This window comes from Belonocnema kinseyi, chromosome 3 (assembly GCF_010883055.1).
Source record: "Belonocnema kinseyi isolate 2016_QV_RU_SX_M_011 chromosome 3, B_treatae_v1, whole genome shotgun sequence".
Taxonomy (NCBI): Eukaryota; Metazoa; Arthropoda; class Insecta; order Hymenoptera; family Cynipidae; genus Belonocnema; species Belonocnema kinseyi.
In genome coordinates, this window is record NC_046659.1 from 13,905,976 (window position 1) to 13,929,013 (window position 23,038).

At 34.7% G+C, this 23,038-nt stretch overlaps 1 protein-coding gene across 2 annotated transcripts in view; it reads right to left on the minus strand.

The window, feature by feature from the left end:
- The window catches only part of LOC117168808 (baculoviral IAP repeat-containing protein 3-like), a 92,852-nt gene that overhangs the window by 48,453 nt on the left and 21,361 nt on the right, over positions 1–23,038 (minus strand). For both annotated transcript variants that reach the window (XM_033354639.1, XM_033354640.1), the window contains exon 2: positions 8,049–8,957. In XM_033354639.1, coding sequence (XP_033210530.1) covers positions 8,049–8,900 — 852 coding nt within the window. In that variant the 5' untranslated portion in view covers positions 8,901–8,957. The remainder of the gene's footprint in view (positions 1–8,048; positions 8,958–23,038) is intronic.

Genomic DNA, 23,038 nt, shown 5'->3' on the forward strand with positions numbered 1-23,038 from the left:
GGGTGTTTCTCGCACCACAGAGCATGCAGCCGTGCCATGTAACCCCGTTCACGGGCCACACTCGCATTGTAGCAGTCTAGCAAGTCGTGATTCAGTTGCTCCTTCCACCCAAAGGTCACGAGATCCCGCCGATCCATCGCATTGAATTCATTTTCATTGGCTTGGGGGTTAATTCCTTCGGGACCGCCCCTGGACAATTGTCCGCGACTGCCTATTTATTTTTGTAACCATATTCAGCAGAAACCCTTGGTACAGGGACTCTCTATACGCAACCCGATGACGCGTACGGTGGCTTTGTCATAGGCCCTTCGGTTTGATTCTAGAGGAATCAAAACCGAACCGAATATATATATAACAAAAAATATAGTGTAACAAGCTATGAATAAAAAGTTTGTCGTATTTTTAAATGTTCGAGCATTTTTATAAAATCAATATTTTGTCTGGCAAGCAATGCCACTACTAATAAACATTGACTCTTAAAAAAAAAACAGAATTTTGTTGCTATTTTGAGTTATTTGTAGCCAAAAAAGTTTTTCCGAGCCTGCTCGTTGCGTACATATCTTACAGAAAAACGTTGCGGAAACAATATATAGAGGACTAAATTCTGCGTAAAATAAAAAATAAAATGTTTTAGCTCATATAGGTCACGAATCATTACCATGAAACTTTGACCCTTTCCATTCGGAAGGCTCTGGCTGAACTGTAAAATGAAGTGGGACCATATTTGAGCATTTTGGTAACATACATGCATTTGTAGTTCACTACAAGTTCCCTTTTTTCTCCGTTTTTGTTACGAAACAATCAATTGTTTAAATGATACGCTTCACTCTATCAATTGTGTGCATATTTAATGTATTTACTTTGTGCAAATCACTCCCAGAATATCTGTTGTCGGAATATGAAAAAAAAGTTAACTGGTTTTATATTGCCTATTGATTATTTATAAAAAATATTACTAACGGGATTAGTTTTCTAATGTTGTATTATTTTACGTTAAGACTTCCAAAAATTGATAAACTAATCATCGCAGAGGAAACAATAATTGTTAATTGTTGATAATAAAAGAATACGTAAACAAATTATTTGATCAGTCAATCCATTAGTCAATGCATCAAATGCACTTGAAATTAACTGAAAATGCACGTATGTCACAAAAATCCTCAAATACGCGGTACATTTTCAATTACATAAAGAGACTTTCGAATGGAAAGGGTCAAAGTTTTATGGTCATAACTTGTGACTTAAACATTTTGTTTTTTATTTTATGCGGAAGTTAGTCCTCTATAATTTGTTTCCGTAACGTTTTTCTGTAGGATATGTACGAAACGAGCAGTCTTGAAGAAACTTTTTTGGCTGCGAATAACTCAAAATGGGAACAAAATTCTGTTGTTTTTTTTTAATAGTCATCACTTTTGATCTATGAAAACTAGAAGACTATATTTTTTTTAGGTTTACGCACAATTTACAGCCCTACAACTTTTTCTCTTGTCCCACTTGCGTAGATTTACCAAGAAGTGAAGTATTTTGAAAAAAACTGAACACAAGTAATTTGCCCTGAAAAATAAGTCAAAAATGTTCAACTTTGTGAGACCATAACTTATGACCTATTACCGCTAGATCATTGTATTTTTTTAGAATTACTCAAAAAAAAAATAAAAAAAAAAAATTAATAATAAAAATACAAACTTCAGAATTGGGTTTCTTCGCCTGTTTTTTCTAAAAAATACAAGTTCTTTGGAGGACCATAACTCGGCACCTATTGAAGATAGGTTTTTTTTGCCTTCAGGTTTTTCAGAATTTGCTCTAGTTTAGTTTTGGTTTTAAAAATTTTGTTCTAAAACTCAATGGGGCAGGTTAGTCTACGCAAACACGATTTTTGGAATTTTTTTCAAACATATCTCCGGGGCGCACGGGTATCATTTCTAGAAAACTTGGAATTTTAATTAAGGTCCCTTAATAAACTGTTTTATAAAATAAAAAAACGCGAATTACCTATTTAATATGGTAAAGAGATGCTTGGACAACTCCCGTAATTATAACTCCGGTGGTAACTCTTTTTCAACATTTTCAACTTCATTAATACCGACACGCAACGTCTGAGAAATGCCGAAAACTGCGAAGTAACGCTCGGGACTCGGTCAACCGTCCAAGGGGTCGCTTTCAGCCGTTCGATTTCAACGAAGCCTCTTATTCCATTACATGAGCAATGTTCCACATCATCTCTACTCCTATCCATTCCAAACCCTTTCCATCACCCGATTTTCTAGCCTCCCAAGCCAAATATCGCATTAAGATTTCCTCTAAATGATACATACCGCAATTGTGACTCACAACCCTGTGACTTATCGCAGATGTAACATGTCGTAGTATGACTTGTCAAGGTTCTCATGATCCTGACCCACACTTGAAGTATTTAGATGATTCAGAACCGTCGAACACATCTTCAAAGCACATTTCGAGTTATTTCTGAGCCATTAGCAGCTGTAACAAGAGGGTGACGAGGGGGTCAAACGGACCTCGGCCTGCATGTGTATGGTTATGTATGAAAGGATCCCTATAAACTGGCTCTCCTGGAATGTACAATTGTAGTATGGTAGAAGGGTTAAAAATCCTAGCTAACGCGGTCTTGCTAGATTCCTGGGTCGAGGTCCCTCCCCTCGTTCCAGTCCAAACTTTTATTGGATAGCAAGTATATTTCGCAATTATCCCAAAAAAGAGTTTCGATTAAATGAAAATTCAAATGGAGCATTTTCAAAATTTCAAATTCTGATGTTCAACAGATTTGAATAGAATGAATTCTGAATAGAATGATATATACTTTTAGGTGTCACTTTTTTCATGAAAAAATTGTATCATATTAACAATAACCTTAGTCAAAGTCACCATACTTTTGAAGAATTATTGTATTTAATTTGTGTGAAAACAGTGTCTCCTAAAATTATATATCATTCGACTCAGAATTTCAATAAACACGCAAATCCTTTGAACATCAAAGAAGTGTTTTTCGCAATTTTTTGGGGAATATTCAAATACAGCATTTTTAACATTTCAAACTTTATTTCGACTTCTTGAGACTATTTTCCGCAAAAACATTATTAATAATTATAAATTTTGTGGTACGCCTCGATTCGCAAAGAAATACGGTAGAAGGGATATATGTAAAATTGTAATGATAATTGATGATATTGAAAATATGCTTGGTCAAAGTTACCCTACTTTTGAAGAATAATTGTATTAAATTTTTATGAAGAAAGTGACTCCTAAAAGTATATATCATTCCATTCAGAATTTCAAGAAACGTGCAAATCCGTTTAACGCCAGAGAAGTATTTTTCACAAATTTTTTGGGAACTTCAAATTTCGTTCTTTTCATTGGAGACTCAGGAGAAAATTCAGAAATGAAACTAGGAAGGTTTTCTGAAGCTTAGTGCCAGATGTGAAACACAGTTGACGTAAGCATTGTGACCTTAGTTGCTTAGGGCCCTGCAGCTGTCCAGGGTGAGGTAAGGGGTATGCAGTGCAGTGAGTACAACAGCGTGGGCGTGCCTAAATATCTCCGTAATATTTGGCCGCCAGGATCAGTAGTTACTTGCCTTAAATTTAATCAATACAGATTAAGCTTATTGTTTATATGACAAATGTTTATTACAATTTCAAAACAATATAGACATAGAGCATTCTTTTCTGAATGCAGGCATACCATATAAGTCATATTCTTCATTGTACTTTCGAAGAAAATAGTGGACAACATAACCATACAAAAGATCATGTCCCCAGTCCTCTTAAGGGGGTCACCCCGTGTGACAGCCCGTTTTATTTTACCTTTTTTTAGGATTTTTTTTTTGTTGACAAACGATAAAAATATACAACTTTGAACGTTTCAGTATATATTTATTCCCATTTGAACAGTAAATTGTGCAAGTTTGAACCCAAAATCTATATTATAATGCGCATGGCGCCACTTCGAAGCCACCAATGTCAAAAAAACGTGTCCATGGCTGGCATGATTCCGGGCGAACGGCTTATTTAAAATCAAAAAACCAAACGGGATACTGAACAAGAAGCACTAAGAATGGTGGGTCTGATCCTAAATTTGTACAATTATGAACAAAGTTTTTTGTTGTAAATAATTTTTTTTACTTTATTTTTATAATTATTAAAGTTTAGGACCAGGCCCACCTTTCGTAGTGCTTCTTATTTATTATCCAAAATTTTCAACTTGATGTGGTGCTTCATGTGAAAATAAGTAGGGAAATAAGAAAGGTGGCGGTAAGGTAGGAATCTGGTCACGTGACCCTCTCGCCACATGACCTTAAACAATTAAGTAAACTTAGTCGTTCTAACAGCTGTAACTTTCCTATGATTTCGAATATTGAAATATCAGTTCACCAGCATATTCTACACATGTGTAGGAATAAATTTAGGCAACAAAAAATCGATTTTTTCGACCGGACACAAGGGGTGACCCCTTTAAGCCATACAAATTTAAAAGGCAGTGTATAGATGCCCGGCGCCAAACGCTTGACTGGTATCCGGTAGATTGCTCTGATTAGTTGCTTGGTAGTGGGCGTAGTCTACTGGACAACAGCATCGAGTACGGCAGCATTTCACAAATTTTTTTGCATTATTCAGGGAGAGGCAAGGCCGCCACCCTACAATTTTTTTCCCAATACTGGTACCCAAGGAGGATACTTGACTGCCGGTCTACTGGACTGCGGGCGGTTGCACGCTTCAAGCGAGAGAATTAGAACCGGCTGAGAAAAATTCAAATGTGTTTTAAATGGTAATAAATTAAATTGCAATTAAATGAATCAATTTCCTAATCTAATTTTAGTTGTTGGAACAGCCTTAAACCTCATGACAATGAAAGGGTCTCATGGGGGGGGGGGGGCTGAAGAATGGCTGGACCCGGGCTGGCATCCCCCTCGGGAGCTGCCCGGCCCGGGGTGGCTTCCCTCCGGGAATGTTATATTGTTTTAATTTGAAGTACTTTTTTCAAAAGTACTTTAATATTCCTTTTCGCCGACTAAAATGAAAATTTCATTTAAAAATGATTTAAAGATATATTGATCAAGAAAAATGTTTTTCAAATCGTCTTCATAAATTAATTTTGACTATAAAGTATCATACAATGAGTTTTAAACACATTCGAAAATCAATGTTGTATTAAGTAATATACAGTGAAACCCTTCAGTAGCCCTTCAGAGAATTGACGCCGCGCTGCAAGTATGTGTAACAGGATCTGCGCGGGATCTGCGGTTGTCACTCAGGCGAGCACTCAGGCGTGAACAAACAATAGCGAAGCGGGCTATAATGAATTAGTCCCCGCCTACAGTTAGCCCAAAAATCGGCGCTACAGAAGAATTTCACCTTATTTCCATATTAGCTAAAAATGTAATTGTTTATTTTACATATAAAAAAGCTTATTTGGTGTTTGCCATGTCTATTTTTTGTAGATTAAAATTACAATTATTTTTTTTAAATTATTATTGACGCAGCTTATTGTGTTTCTAAAAATATTCTCTACAAGAAGTATTATATTATGCAAGTTAAACTTACCAATAATTTATACACTTCTAAAATAATAAATAGCAATAACTCTCACAAATAGAACTATATAAAAATCTTCTTAGTAAAAAAAGAATGATAAAGTAAATGTGCAAGGATGAATAAAAAAGGAAATACATAATAACTCATTTTTAATAAACAATTACATATTTCAAGTATGTATATAATTTCGAAGGACAATATAAGTAACTTATTTCTCACACTTGAATTAGTAATTATTTATTTTAAATAAGTTATTTGGTGTTTCAGATACTTTTATGATTCTGAATAAACACCATATTCGAGAAGACTTTGTCATTACTTGCGCTACCTAGATCCATTCATAGCTCTAACGTTTATTTTGATTGTTTTTGTTTTTTCGAAATGCAAAGTGAATATCTGGCAACATTTTTGGGAGATATGTCAAGGCCTGATATATCCCAACTTATTATTTTCTATGAGTATGAACATTAACATTAAGTAATGTTCCTTTGAAGCATGGGATTCGTTTTAATTTACGTTATCAAATTCCATTGCTGATAAAAAATGCGATGGCAGTTTATTGAGATTTTGACGCTAGGATTCTTCTTTCTCATTTTAATGGAAATAAGTGGCATTTTTTAAAAAGTCTATAAAAAATATTTTGTTGATTATGACAAATTACGAAAATGTACGACAAAATCATCGCAATTGCACAGTGCAGTCATGCAATCAGTGCACACCGAATTTTAAAGTGACGTATCCCTCGTTTTAGCCACATTTAGCGCAACGTACGTTATAAGGCTCTGGGATAAGTGTTGCTTCTAAAATTAAAATTTAAAGGCTTAGAAGGTTAGAAAATAATTTCGCTGATATTTGTCGGTTTTTTCCAGGTCTCGAAGATTTCCCGGTTTCAAAATGAACTCGCGAAATGAAAAATAATTTCCATGGAGTAGGATTCTATTTATCAGCTATCTAAAAGCACAGACCACGAGATCTCCGTTATAAAATGATCATCTGTTCACTGACAAAGGCCTTTAACAGATCATAGGGAAAACTGTAAAAAACAAGATTTTTCGACAACTCGTTAAGTAATCAATATCTCAGAAATTATTCAACAACCTTTTAGTTTCTAGGGCTCTTTTTACAGATTCAATTCCGAACTTTTTAATGAAATCATCCACACATTTTTTGGTGTGCTTTTACAGATTTTGCGAAGAATTAAGCGTTCGGAGATATTGGTAATTTAAAACGTTGACGAAACCCCGAGTTTTTATATCTATTTCCCTACATTATGATCGAAACCAATTCAAACACGGGCCAATCAACGCATATTTGTACAAGTTTTTAGATAATTTTTTTATTTAAAAATTGTATTAAGGATACGACACCAACTGGAAAATTTTGAACGTTATGAAACACCAAAAGTGTTTTTTTTTACATCTTCGTCCTACTGTATATTGGTAATTTCAAATTAACTTCGAAATACTCGTCCCCCGCTAACTTCACAGACTTGATGTTTAAAATATTATTTATTTAAGTAAACGGTGCCCTGAACTATAAGAATCACAAAAAAGTTAATACTTTTAAAGTGAAATTTATTGAAGATTATTTAATTTAAAAATACCTTGCATAAATACGGTACAAATTACAGACCTCTACAAAGTATTCATGACTTACGAAAAATTGAGCCTCCTGCGATCAAAACGAGACCCACTCGAAATTCCTTTTTTTCAATTGGCCTCTTGTTTATATGCTTGGATATGCTTCAAAAAAATTGAAAATCCGACTTGAAAAAATCAAGAATGAGAATAAGCAAGAGGCCAACTGAAACCAAAGCATTCCTAGCGTGTCTCGTTTTGATCGCGGGAGACTCAATTGTTTTGAAACATTTTAATTTTTTTAATTATATATTCAGCCTTTTTGCGTAATTTCGCATCAAACAGTCTGCCGTTGTTTTTTACAATTAGGTCGATAATAGAACGCTGGATTACCTGTTGTTTTAATCTAAATTGTCTTCTAAAAGTGCGGGAAATATTTCTTGAAGTTTTCGAACTGTTTAGGATGGAATTATCACAAGAAAATTCTTCGAAAAGTACGTCAACGTTTTTCCTAACTTGTAAACCGCGACCGTTCACCTCTATAAAATTTACGATTTTTCTGATAAAATGGATCGTAGCTAAATTTCTGTAGCATCCAGTAATTAAAAACATTATATATAAAACCTTTAATAACACTCTATTTTTTAAAACAAACCATTAAACTTCATTTATTACATAAATTTGAAATGGCTTGTCATCTATTTCCAACTGAAACTGACGATCGGTGTTTAAAACTCAACCGCTGGATATTATTTCTTACCACTACCCTCATTAAACTTTAAAAAGCATCCTTAAGTTTTCTTTCATAACAATATATTATAATTAACAAATTCGAAATGCAAAGTGTACCTGCGTCGAAATCCGAAGTTAATTTAAAAGACACACATATCACGGTTAGAGTTTATTAAAATTGTAATGTTACCTCTTTAGATGGTGGTGTTATGTGTTGACCCGTGACATCATTAATATATTCTTGTCCTTTCACCAAATTAAGGTAAAAGCACTTGGAGAACCATTTTGCATGTTGTTCCCATGGATCATCTTCTGGTTCCCAATCTTTTAAACCTCCCCCACAATGGTAGCATAGTGTTTGATCGCCCTTTCCGGTGTAATAAAATCCAGCATCTGCTAATTGTTCTTTAGTCTGTGGCATTGACTTTGGCCAAGAATCAAAAGTTCGCAGTCTCGCATCATAACTAGCGTACTCTGGATGCACAGGTCCTCTAGGTCGGCTAATTCCAAAACATCCGAGCTTGGCTGAGCTTGGCAGTTGAAAGCTTGTAGATGTTATCGAGGAACAATCTGGTCCAGATCCTGGTCGATATTCAACTCCGTAAGGACCACAAACGTCACGACTTCGCTGTCTCGGTGCAGGAATTGTATCTGGATCTACTCCGATTGGTACATTACCACAAGATATTTTCCTAATGAATCTACATCTTCCTGACCACCGCTGATGGTCCACCATTGGATCATCGCCTTCTAACCACTGACGTATCTCAACTTGACACTCGAAACATTTTACCTTATCACTCTCACCAGTATAATAGAAACCAGCTGCTGCAAGCTTGGATGGATCCATGTAACTTAATGGCCAATTTTCAAAACTCTGCAGCCTCACGGTTTCAAAGTGGTAATCTGAGTTGTCCACCTCGTCAATATTTAACGAGTTGGAAGGTGGTATTATTAATGGACTTAAACATTGATTTTGATAAGGTTTTAATGGATTCGATATGGATTCCATTATATCACGATGCTCGATCATCCCTGTCATGATCTTTGTTTTCCTTTATGTATGATGAATTTGAAAAATCTTGGTTGATTTGTAAAGCTGTAAAAGTATAAAAAGTAATGAGAAAATTAATCAATTGTGCAGATAATTTTTCAAGAGGTGAACATCATTTAAAGAAATTAGCATTTCGCATTCCCTTTTTCCCAGTGAAGGCTACTCGAAGAAGGTAATCTCACAGTACAGGTACAACAAATATGTATTTCAAAGATACATATAATAGATGATTAATTAAAGCTTTATGAAGTGCAGTGCACCAGCGTATGAAAATGAGATAAAATTCAGCATGCTCATTTCATAATTTTATAATAAAATAACGTGGGATTTTAATATTTGTAATCGGCGTACAGTATGGATTAAAAACATGCTCATTAAAACTAGTCAACAAAATGTAACCGATGTGTATTTTAAATGGGACCTGTCCTTTCCTTGTTAGTTTTTCGTACTGACCAGTGATCTGGAATAGGAATTTACTGTTCATAATCAAAAACAGATCGTATTCTTTAACAGATTTTCGTGAACTGTAATTTCAAGAAAGAATAATCGAAGGAACCCAGTATTAGCCGGAATTATTGAACCTGCAATCATAATACGGAAATAATTTGAATAATATTCAACTCAATTATTACAAGCAATTTTTATAAACAAATGCTTACTTGTGTTCTTGAAGTTAAAATTATTTTGGGACGAGAGTGAATTGAAATAAACGATCAACCGAACGACTGGAAATATCTGTCTCTCTCTCTTGTAAGTATATTTTCTATAGTCTATACCTTCTCCCTCTATTCGCGTCTCCCTTTTGTTCGGCGATTCACAATTACTCTAAAAACTCCTCTTCGATATCCGAAAAGCATGTAATCTCTTTCTCTGCCTCTCTTTCTCTCTTTCTCTCTCTGTGTGATATCCTCTAAACTCACGATGATTTCTCGCAACAAATTTTAAAGTTAATCCATAAAAGTTTCACCTATGCCAAGTGGCCCCACTGATTACACACGGGTTTTCAATAGATGTTCATATACTTGTACTTTGAGCTTTATTGGACATAAATAATATATATGGTTAATAACAATTTCACCAAAAAAACTCTCGCAACCGGCCGTTTCCTGGTGGAAAAAATTGATTTTTTCTTTCATTATTCTTGGGATAACATTTCTTGTGACGATTAATTAACGAAATTGATTTTAAAATATTTTATGTGCTTCTTATGAACATTTTTTAATGCAAAAACAAAATTATCATTTTTACATACAAGAGACGTTTTTTTACTGAAATTTTCCGACAATAAACTAATAATGATTTAAGAAATGGATATGAGACCCTAAATAATAATTCATAACAATTTCTCCAAAAAAATGTCACAATCTGCTTTTTGATCGTAGAGAAGTTATTGATTCTTCAATCATTGTTGTGAAAAACTTAATTGTAATAATGAACCAACTATATTGATTAGTAATTGACATATATATTTCTTATGAATAATTTTGTAGACAAAAAGTCTATGCTTATAAATTTTACGTAGACAAAGTTATTTCCAATATGTGACTGGACTACAATTTGTTTATATTGGTGATAATTAATAAACAAATAATCAAGTCAGTAAATAACGATTTTTATCACGTCATGTATAAGAATAATATTTAACATTATTATAAGCAATTATTTTGGATAGTTTTGAAAAAAATTCATATGAAACATTTTCATTAAACATGATTCGAAAATGTCGCTAAATCGATAGTTCCAAGTTCACCGATCGGCGGTTGCCTCTCGCACACGTTTCACAAGAGGAATCACACTGTTCGTTTATACAAGCGAGTGAAGCTGCATTTAAATTATTTTTATGTGAGTAGCTTTTGGCGTAATTTGTAAATATCTTATGCAGATTTTAGTCTCATGTCCAATTTTCGAATCACTGTAAGTTTATTGTCGGATAATTTAAATAAAAAGCTTCTCTTTTGCATTTAAAAATGATAAATCTTTGTTTTTGTTTTGAAAAATGTTATAAAAATTCTATAAATTATTTTTTTCTCAATTTCGTTGATTAATTATCGCAAAAAATTAGTCTAACAATAATTGACGAAAAAAATTTTTTTTTTCTATGATGAAACGGCCAGTTGGGAAATTTATTTAATGATATTGTTATTAACAATCAAAACACGACAAGAATACTTTAAAATTATCCTTATGACATTTTCCCTTTCGATCCAAACTAAAAAAGTGATATGCTTTTCAACACTGGAAATTTTTAAAACATGCAAATTTTTGTTTATAGAATTATTGAAGGCTCGGAAAGCAGAGCCGAACGAGCACTCGAGCAGTAGCCAGGAGTGGGGATGACATGCGAAAAACGCGACAAAACAGAAAACGGAATCGCATCATCTCCACTCCTAGTTACTTCTCGAGCAGTAGCTTTTTCAATTGGACACAAATTAAAAATGTTCTAGATCATTTAATCAATATTAGGTATTTTCACTTCAATCAACAGCTAACTTCACCTCGTAGATTGCTGAGGGGAAAACAAGGGACCTAATGCATGGGATTCCGTTCGTTTTTACCCTATTTTGTGAATATCTTCGTAAAAGCTAATTTTTTCTATATAAGTGTATTTGAAAAATAGTTTTTATTCTTTAAATACTATTTAATAAAATGAAAAAGATAATAATTATTATTAATTACCAAGATATTACAGAAATAAAGGTTTGTTCTGTGCATTTGATCCATTGTTTTCCCCTCAGCTTTTAACGAAGTGAAGTTAGCTGATAGTTTAAATGAAAACACCTAATAGAGTTGGCTTAAAACTGAATTTTGAACGAATGGAATCAAAGCCTACGCTTTAATGTATCTACGTAGTAAATTTTTTAAAATGTGAAAAATATGCCCACTTCTTATATGCTATTCAATTTTGTAGAGAATTTACTCTATAATCTAATTAACAAGCCGGAAGCGCGAGTGTCGCAATGAGAATGCAATCGTCAAACCTTCTTTAAAAACAAATGGAAAAAAAGTTCAGTTCCAATTTATGACTGTAATTCCTCAGAATTTTAAATTAGTCATCGATTTAAATGACAATATTTACGATATTTCAAAATGTAGTTAAATTGTACGCATTAAACACTTCATACCAAGTTTAATACAAATGTGTAAAAATTTGACAATTTTGGCCGACATATTGGATCCGCCATTTTCAATTTGTATTTTTTTTTACTTCAAATTAGATATCAGTGACCTCAGGAACTCTGTCGTACCAAGTGTCATACATATCCGATGAAATATTTGTTTTCGGCCAATTTTTTTATCTTCCATCCCAGTGTGCGCTGCGACTTCAATTTCACGGCACCGCACAAAATTTCACTCTCCTACTTTCCTGAATGGCTACGTCAATTGAAGTAAAACTTTACAGAAAACTTCCACGAATTCTAATAAACATCAGGGTTTGAGAGTAAATCACGAGGAGATATATTCTGTGGGATAACTGTAGCTTGAAAGAGGTGTCATCCAATCCCTCAGGGCCGACGTCATCCCTCCGCAAACAATTCAGGAAAAGATTCAAGCAGGCACGCGTGTGCCTAGAACGAATCCCGAAGAGTAAATCTTCACTGAACGAACTCTGCCCCCACTCTTGTATGGATAGAATCAGTAGAGGAACGAAAGACTGGAAAGATCGGACTTACTGACTCTTTGCAGGTTTTGAATCTTCTTGGGAGCTGAATCCTAAGAGTTAAACCCCTTTGCTCTTTTTCAGAGATCGATTTCTTAACGAGTCAGAATGTTGCGGTTCTGATAATTCTTTTAAAAACGAAACTTTCTTGGATGGCACCACATTCAATATTTATTCAAATTGTGAGAAACAGTGATTAATTGGAATTATAGACAGATTAATCGACAATTTTCAATTGTTTAAACAAATATAAATTAGTTCAACAATTACTTATTTCCAAAAAGTGTAAAAAATATTGTATTTTCTCATGGAAATGTAATTTTTTGTCATTTTATAGAGTAGTTAATTTATCTAAAAACATTATGTAATTATTTAAACAATTATTTATTTTTTATTTTCAAAATTTCCACAAATTGAGCTAAAGATGTGAACTTTCTTTTCAAATTAGTATCCTATGCTACGTTTTGTTGAATAATTATATACTTTTGATACAATTCTTTTAATGTTTAATAAATTTATATTTCTTTAACCAGCTTTATTTTCTCAAGCAGTTTTCTTCGACGACTAAAAAAATGAAATACAAAAGCATCCATACAATTATGTTTACACCATTATTAAATACATAATTCGCACATACGGTTACTTACACATATAATCGCATGCTTTAACGGTTTTAAAAATCGCACTCGCCGAGAATTTGAATCCTACCTAAACTACCTTAACTAGTGTATTTTACCGCGCACTCTAACCACTTTGTTACTTTGTTGAAGTTAGGTTACAAATAAGGCGTTGAGTGCGAAAACAGCTTAACTCGAGTTAAGATGTTTTTGATGAAAAGTGTATATTTGTCTTCCATGACCCTTTATTTAAAAATATATAAAATGCTGTCGCGTAAGCCGCGGTGAACTCACCTTTCCTGTCGCGCTACTGTCAGAAAGTCGAGTTTACCTTCTCTCTGCCCGCGTAAAATTTACGAGCTAGAATTTTAAGACCTGAGATTTTTTCTTTCAAGATGAACGAATCAACCACTGTGACTACTTCCAGCTCTAATTTTAGTAGTACGAAAGGTAAAAGGACACGTGTAAGAACAGACAAATGGGATAGAAGTATGTTAAGTTATGATCCCGATAAAAATATAGTTATAAAATCCAAAATAAATTTGTAATAGTTTATTTATTGTATTGATATTGTGTGCGCAAATTGTTTTATTGTATAAAGATGTGTACATAATTTTCTAACGATAATATCCTCGTTTCACGCAGGAATTACCCGTTCTCCGCTAAAACAACTTAACTTTCATTAGTTACTTTGAGTTATTTAAATAAATAATTTTGATGAATAAGTGTTCTAACACGTGCATCTATCAGCTATTACCATTAGACTAACTAGTTAACAAGAATAACAGACTGAAATTATAGTGAAAATCTTCAATAGCCCTCCCTTCTATAGCCTTTCCGAGAATTGATGCCGCGTCGTATGTAGGTGTAACAGGTGCTGCGCGGGATCTGCGGCTGTCACTCAGACGAGCAGTCACGCGTGAACAAACAAAAGCCGATCAGGCTATGAGTTTGTTGTCACCCAACGTCAGCCCCGAAATCGGGACTATACAAGAATTTTACTGTATTTATATTTTAAGACATAAGAAAATCAAAACTTAAAGACATTTTTCCCCCAAAACTTGACCCGGGTTAAGTTGTTTTTGCACCCAACGCCTCAAATTATAGAGGACTAAATTCTGCGTGAAATAAAAAAAATGTTTTAGCTCATATACGTCATGAGTGATGACTATGAAACTTTGACACTTTCCATTTGAAAGGCTCTGTATGTTCGGAAAGCACTTTTTCTACTTTTTTTAAACAATCGGTTCTTTAACAACCGTATAAATAATACACTTCATGTTGTAAAATTACTTCTAGAATCTGTTTTCGAAAATAAGTAAAATAAAAACTGATTTTACATTGTTCATGTATTACTTATAAAAAATTCTATTAAAAGAATCAGTTTTATAACGTTTATTATTTTATGTTAACAATGGCAAAAATTAAAAGATTATTTTGTTAAATGAACTGTTTTCCACACGACCCTGGAGATAGAGTATCAGGCACTTTTTTACATTCTTATCCTGATAAGAAGGTATTGTTTTTATGTAAAATTTCCTTTTGTCTGTTTTGATCAAATCTCCACGTTTTGAGACTCACTGAGTCAGAAAAAACGATTTTTGCAAACGTGTTTGTCTGTCTGTATTCTGTAGGTACGATAACTTTCGAAAAATTGATCACATTGGATTCTGCTTTGACACATTTTCAAAATCCAAAAAAACAAACTAAAATTAAAATTTTAAGCCAAACAACGCATGATATGAAATAAAGTCAAGAGAAGAAAAACGTCGATTTTTTAAAGCCCCACAAGATGATCATACTAACTTTTTTAATTCGGCCGAAAAGTTGAAAATTCAGAATTTGATCGCCCCAAAAATTTTTGAAACCACATTTTTCAAGATTTCCAAATTCTACGTACGGTTATTCATAGTGCAAAGAAACTCAAACAATTTATTTCTTTAACTTTTTTCAATAAAAAGAAAATTATCAGAGTTAGACCATTTTCAAAATCCAAAAAAACAAACTAAAATGAACATTCAAGTCAAACAACGCATGATATCTGTTTAATGTTGTAATGTTTAGTCTTTATGAGATTTTCTGCGATTGATAATAATTCAATTTATCGACATCGCCTATTTCAAACCTATTTTCAGTTTCCTTATTATTTAAAGGAATGTTTGAAGTCACGTGATTTCATAGTTTGAGTGTGTGATGATAGCCTTGTCCCTTGAGAAAAACAGTGTGTGAGCAGCAGTGAATCGCGACAAATCGTTGTCCGATCTTCTCGGGTCAGTAAAGTGATTGACTCAATAAAGACATTAAATCTCACACCTTACAAAAATGTCTATATAAACGAGTGAGGGATCTGTGTGGTTCTCAAAAATGGTCTTAGTCTGCCAAGTATTCTATACTTAAAATAAAACTTAAACTGTTCATTATTTCTAACGTTTCTTCTCTGTCTATTCCTAATCTGGCCAAATTAATTATTTATAAACCTAAACATTAAACAAATGGTCCTTCGGGCCGAATAGAAGATCGTGGAAAAACATTCGAAAGTGTAAAATTAATACAGAAAAGACCAAAGTGAGCATATAAACTTTTTTGATTGCCTGCAAACAAGGTTAATTCTGAGAGATTAGTTACTATGTTTATTTTTAAGTCCAAAGTTTTCGGCCAAAAATATTGTGTAGTTTGGAAGTAACGCTCAGGTGAATTGTAACACACATAACCTCGAAATATACACGCACGTTGTTAGCAATATCAAAAAAATTTTGATTAAAAAAACACAATAAAAGTGTGTGGGGACGTCTGTTAGCATGTTCGCTATCATTTCCCAGATTTTGAAGGGAAAATATTTCTTATCCTAGGAAAAAAGTCGGGGGAATCTAACACTGAAAAAATCGATACTATTTCCTAAGCGCTATGTAAATTAATCACATTTTGCTAAATTAAAACTTTTTTTATTCAACCTACAAAAAAAGTGTGTGGGGACGTCCATTAGCATGTTCGCTATCATTTCCCAAATTATTAAGACAAAATATTTATTATTCTAGAAAAAAAAGCCGGGGAACCTAAAACTGGCAAAATCGAAAATTTTTTAAGTATCACATGCCCTTGTGAAAACTTCGCACGTAGTGTGATGCAGTCGTCCTTCTCCAAACAGTCTGTATTGTACTCTTTCATGCTGTCATTCTTCACTGGATCCGTCTTTCATTATTCTTCACCTGAAGGAAGAAATAACAAGTTTGCCAGCTGATATTTTGATGATTGTCAACACATTTAATTTTAGACATCATTGATTTCTAACCTTCTCCAGTGGTAAGATGACAACTTTAATTTACCCACGATGAGAGAGGCTCGTTCTGGCGAACAAAATAATAATTTAGACTGTAGTATTTCAGTGATGATTTATTGACATTTTATTAATAATTATGCGCTTGCGCACTCAAATTTGCTCGCCTTGTCGCAGCACTTTAAAACTAAAGTAAATCAGTTCTTTAGTTTGCAAACTAAGACTTTTCAATCTTTCAATGTAAATTTCTCCTTTTGTTAAAATAGATGCATTATTCTCTGAGTTATCAGAGATTTCTCAGGCGATTCTAACCACAGAAACCAATTTTAGGAAAATTGTAAAGGCCAATCTACCAGTGGCTACTGTCAAATCGCGGATGGAACTTCTTGCCCAACGCTGGAAAAATTGTGAAACCCTGCATCTGGAGATTAAAACTGGAACTAGGTGGGCTGAGCGTGAGAAATTGGAAAATTTCACAAAGTCTAAATATCTCGCTACTGAAGATGCTTATCTCAATGAGCGAGATTTTTCATATAATCAATTGGTGTTGCTTACTCCTGAAACTAAGGCTAATGAAAGTTTAAATCAGTCTCAAATTATTCGTCACGATTCCTTGCCTGTTAAACATCCTCAAATCACTTTACCAGAGTTTTCAGGAGACTACAAGGATTGGGAGAATTTCCGTGATTTATTTAATGCTTTGATAATTTAAAAAGAATAACTGTCAAATGTAACAAGATTAAACTATTTTAAATTGTTCTTACAGGGCGAAGCTGAAGGTTTTTTAAAGACATGTTTCGATAACTGATGCTAATTTTATCTGCACTTGGGAGTCTCTTAAAGACCAGATTTGACAACAAGAGAGCTTTAATCTCAACTCATTTACAAGCCTTTATCAATCTTCCTAATGTGTCAAATAATATTCTAGAAGACTTAAAAAACTTACGCGATAAAACAACTTGACTCATTTTTGGAGACTCACATACGTATTTTGGAGGCTATTAAAGCTTCAAAGCCTGGTCACGATTACTGGGAGTTTTCACCTTAAATAAATTAAATATGTGCACAAATGATAGAGTGAAGCATATTATTTAAATTTTTGAACAGTTATTTTTAAAAAATTAACAGGTTCTAGTGTACAGATACACACTTCAGAATTGGGATTTTCGACTCTTTTTCAAAAAAATCCCGATTCTTTGAAGGACCATAACTCAGCACCTATTGAAGATAGAAGGTTTATTTTTGTCCTCAAATTTGTCAAAATTTCCTCTAGTTCAATTTTGATGTTGAACATTTTGCTCTAAAACTCAATGGGGCAGATCAGTCCACGCAAACAGTATTTTTGTAACTTTTTTCAAAAATATCTCCGGTGTAACGCTGTCACTATGCAAACACCACAAAATTAGTTTTAAGGTGGAATGTGCTTCGCTTGCACCTCACAGCCCCTTCCTGGTGGCTAATGACACTACGAATCGGCTCATCGATGCCTGAATGGACATTATTGCTTAAATTGTTATATTGGAAAGTATGTCCTTCGGCCATACTTCCAAAGTTATAATAAACCAGTTTTAATCGCAAGTGTATATTTATACTTCTATTTCCCCGTCACAAATTGACGATCCATGCCAGCATAAGCAAAACGACGAAGCTACTACGATTGCCAGCTAGTTCAAACTTGCTCTACCTTTGACCAAAGAACCTGAATTTTGGAAATGTACGGATTTGCTGAAACTCGAGCCAGTAAGTAATTTAATAGCGAATACACTGAATATAACTCCTATTCGACGAAGGATTACCTCTACCGAAAACTCCACAAAAAATTGGGCTTTTCAAATAGACGGTAAGTCCTACAGCGTGCTAAGCAGTGCAGTAAGACTGACAAAGACGGAAGGAATTCTCCTGGATACAAAACAACGACCTCACCAGCGATAAATTGCAGCCAAAGCATTAGAGATCGAAATCAGACACCTACGGTTGCCATCTCAACTCCTGTCACCAAGAATGAGGTCGAGCTCCAGTTAAAAAACTTTAAAGTAAGCAAAATAGAAATAAGATAGGTTAGGAAAACCTTCACAAGATAAATTTGATTGTAAATCCTCTTTCCCTATAAAATAGGGGTAACTGTACTTTATGTGTTAATAAAGCTCTGGCTCCCTCAATAAACCAAGAATCTTACTCTGATCTTGCACGATATATCAAGTGAAGAGTTTTAAAAAAACGCACACACACACACACACCACACACACACATATATATATACATATATACATATATATATATATATATCGGCAATTCCATGTCAATCGGACCACCTAAATATCTCGTAAACGGGTTGTTTTTTTTCGCCAAATTTGGCACAGATTATCTTTAACATGTGTACTTTCATCTCAAATTTTGTCAGAATTACTTTTTTTCCAATATGACGGACCAAAATATCTCAAAAAACGTTCTTCTTTATTTGTTTATACTCTCTCCCTTTTACGGGTTTGAGATCCTTTAAATAACCATTACAAGTATTCTTACAAACAAGCCTTATAATATCTCAGGAACTATTCGCTTCTTATAGTCTTAAATTATTATTCTTATTTCTAAACGCTTGCGACTTTGCCCTGGGCTTCCATTTCCTCTCACCGTTATAATTTTCAAATTTTGACTTTAATTCGCAACACTACTTCGTAACTCTCCTTCTTTCGGAGTCACTTTTTGGCTTTTTTTTCTACTATCTTTGCAACCAGCTCTCTCTCTCTCTCAGATCTTCTAGCTTCTTCATCCATTCCTCCCCCTGACAATTTTCATTCAGAATCCATTTAATTCTCCCTTCTGTACACTCCCCTTCCCCTTCGTCCCCTGTACACCTCTCTAACACATGCAACCATGTTTCCTGATCATACCTACATACTATACAAACATTCTCTTCTTCATTCATCCAATACCTGCAGGCTCTTATACCCTCTCCCATTCTGAATATCACTACTCTATTCCATTTGCTCTCTTTTTAATCTTTTTCAGGTACTCTGGTTCACCCTGCCCCATAACCATTCTATACCAGCTGTTGTACCATGAATCTTCGATTTTAACCCACCTTTACTCACCTTACCTTCCCTTCATCTCTTCCTCTATTTCCTCACATTCTGTACCCCTTTCATTTATACCACATTCACGCCTTATTTCATATATCTCCTCCTCCCATTTTGAACGCTCCACTTTACCCCTCCTCTCTTTATCCATGACCTTCTAGGTTCTCTTCGAAGTTCCAGGCTCTTGCCTCACCACCAATTTTTCTCGTCCTATTTCTTCCCTCAGCATATAACCTGGGCAACTCTAGTTCACTCCCAAAACCCATCTCAAAAATCTCCCATGCAAACTTTCTATTCTCTTGTGTTCTTTCCACACCATAGCTTAACACTGACCATACTAATACATCAAACATCCACCCTCTCATCCTCCAGTCATTTTTCAACCTCTTTTTTCCTATACCCCATACTTGTCCCATTACTTTCCTCGCGCATTCCAATCTCTTTTTCACTTGCAGCTCGCTTCCTCCTCTCGTTTCGAGCCAAAATCCTAATTAGCAAAACTCATCAACCAACTCTACCACCACGCCATTTATCTTCCATTCATACTCTAATTCCCTTCTCTTCGTACTCTAAAACACATCATCTTGGTCTTGTTCACATTTATTGTTAAACCCTTTTCTCTCACATATTCTTCGAACACTCTCATCAACAAATGCATACCTCTTGCATCACCCGCTAATAGCACTACGTCATCTGCATATGCTAGTGAATACGTTTTCCCGTTCCTAATGTTGTCCTTCGTTTCCCTTTCATCTTCAACTTGTCCTATAAATCTGCGAGAAGAATACTATACAGAAGTGGGATCAAAGAACACCCTTGCCTGAGCTCCCTTCCTATCCAAAATTCCTCACCTTTCTTATCTCCTATCTTCACTCTTATCTTAATATCCACAAATATTTCTTTTATCCTCTCTATTGAATCTTCGTCTACCCCTCTCTCTTTCATGGCTGCCCATAAGATCCTCCTGTTAACTGAGTCAAATGCTGCCTTAAAGTCTATAAACAATGCGACTAGCTTCCCTTTCTTCTGCCCTAGGTTCCTATTGACTAGATAATTGAGAACGTAAACGTTATCTATATTTCCCAACCCTTTTCTAAGCCCCGTTTGGTTTTGAGGTATACTTCCGTTCTCTTCCACCTGTCTTTCCAACCTCCTTCTAAGCACTTCCGCATAAATTTTATATCCCACGGACATGAGTGTGATATCCCTATATTCCTGCACCTTTTTACCTTCTCCTTTCTTAATCAACGATACTATCAGCCCTGTCTTCCACTCCTCCGGCTACCCTTCTCCTCTCCATGCCTTGTTGCAAATCCTCCACATCTCTTCCCTCCCCCCTAATCCTCCATATTTCAGTGCTTCATTTTCCAAGCCATCTTCCCCTGTTGCCTTGTTTCTTTTCAACCTTGCAATCGCCTCATTCACCTCATCCCTACTAATCTCGTTTTCAATTTCCTCATCGCCAGCGACCACTTTTCTTTCTTCTCCCTTTACCCTATATTCCACTCCTCCTAGCAGCCCCTTGAAGTGCTTTGTCCGTTCTTTCATTCCTATTTCTTCATTTATACCCTTCCTTCCTCCCCTTTCCCTAATTATCACTTCCATTCCCTCCATTTTTTTACACCTTCTCTACCTCTGCCATATACCTTTCTTTCTCCTTCTGTCTTTACTCCTTTATCTATCTTTCGTGCTCCCTCTTTCTACTGTTGAGTTCTCCTTTTTCCAATTCCCCTTTCCTCCATTTCCTTACACTCTCCTTCACCCTATCTTTGCTTTCCCTGCATTCATCGTGCCACCAGCCTCTCCTAAACCCCTCCTCTTTTTCTCTCGGTCATTGTTTTAACTAAAAGTGGCTGACGCCAATTCTTTGCACAAGACTTACTTTATTCGTGTACTAATTTTGATCACACCTTCTTTTAAATTGCTAAAGATACAGCAGGTGATAGAAAAAATGGGAAAAAGAAGGGAAAATGCGAATAACTTGGTAAATATTAACATTTTGATCAATTACTTCTTATTAATCTTGGAGTATACTTGTAATAGAATACCTTTTGTCTTTTAATAATTTTCGAAAAAATCACTTTTTGTCAATAAAAAGGGCTTTTTATTGTTATGGTATTTCTTTAATCGATGTTTTCTCCAAATGTATCAATTTTATCAAAAAATGATATACCAATGAAAATATGCATCTCTGGGAGTGGGCCAACTTTTGTTTCAAACTTTTTCCTGTAAAATCAATTTCAAGAAATTTCACCTGAATGTCCGGCGACTTCGAAGCCGCCTGGCAATACTTTTGCATCCAGGTAAGTACCTGGTAATGCGCAGGTGCTATTTCTAATGTCAGCCCCTACATGTACACCAATTTTCAACCTTATCGGAGTCACGTTAGTTAACTGCCAAAAATTCGCATATTTGACAGGTCGCCACAGGTAAACGCATTCACTCACACCTGCCAGGCACCCATTTTTACGTTCCTCATCATAAGACGAACATCTCATGTGAAAATTGGCCTTATCCGTATCACGTTCCCATTTACGTTGTGAGCCCACGGTTTATTCCTCTTCCCGACCCCCTATTTCTTCGTTTTCGATTTTTTCTCTAAATTATCTTAACTTTTCCTCTCCCCAAGTTCCCATTTTCACTTTATTTTCTCTATTTTCTTTCCTCTTCTCCCTACTGCACTTTGAGCTACCACATCTCATTGTCGCGATTACCGGAAAGTGTTCTGAGCCTATCACGTTGCCCGCTTCCATTCTAACTATCAGCCTCCTTATTCTTTCTTCTGCCGATCCGTTTCCTTTTGTTTCGATTTTCTTATAAATACCTCCTTTTCTCTATCCCATACTTCTTCCCCTTGTTCCCCGGTCCATGCATTCAAATCCCCTCCCATTAGGACCAGCCTCTCCTCTTTTTTCTCTATCCATTTCCTTATTATTCGCCATCCTCCCTATTCTCCTCTTTTTTTATAATACTTATTATCATTATTTTAAAGATATCAATAGCGAGTCCAATATGGCGCATAAAAAAATGTTGCATAAGGCCAACGCCAACTCAGTCTTTTAAACTCTTCTATGACCATAAGATTATTTAGCCACGAACTATATAAACCAGATATAGTTTTAATGGGTTCAAAGCATCGCTGATTTCAAATTTGCCATTACTTAGCAAAATGAATTTTTTTTAATCATTTGTTTGAAAAAATTATTGCGCTATTAACTAATTTTGCAAAACAAACACGAGAATCAGATTGAATGGAAAAAGTTACATCCGGAATAATTATTTTATGTCTTCAATTACGTTTTTTAATAAACAAATTAATAAATAGTTAATTTTGTAAGTTTAATACAAGTGTTTATGCTCATAAGAAAGGTAAAGAAAATACAAATACCACATCAATTACACAGGCCAACAATTCTCAGAAACAGAGACCAGACCTACTATACCCGAAGGTTTTTGCTGCGCTGAATCCGAATCTGACCTCAGAAAAATTCCATCACCCT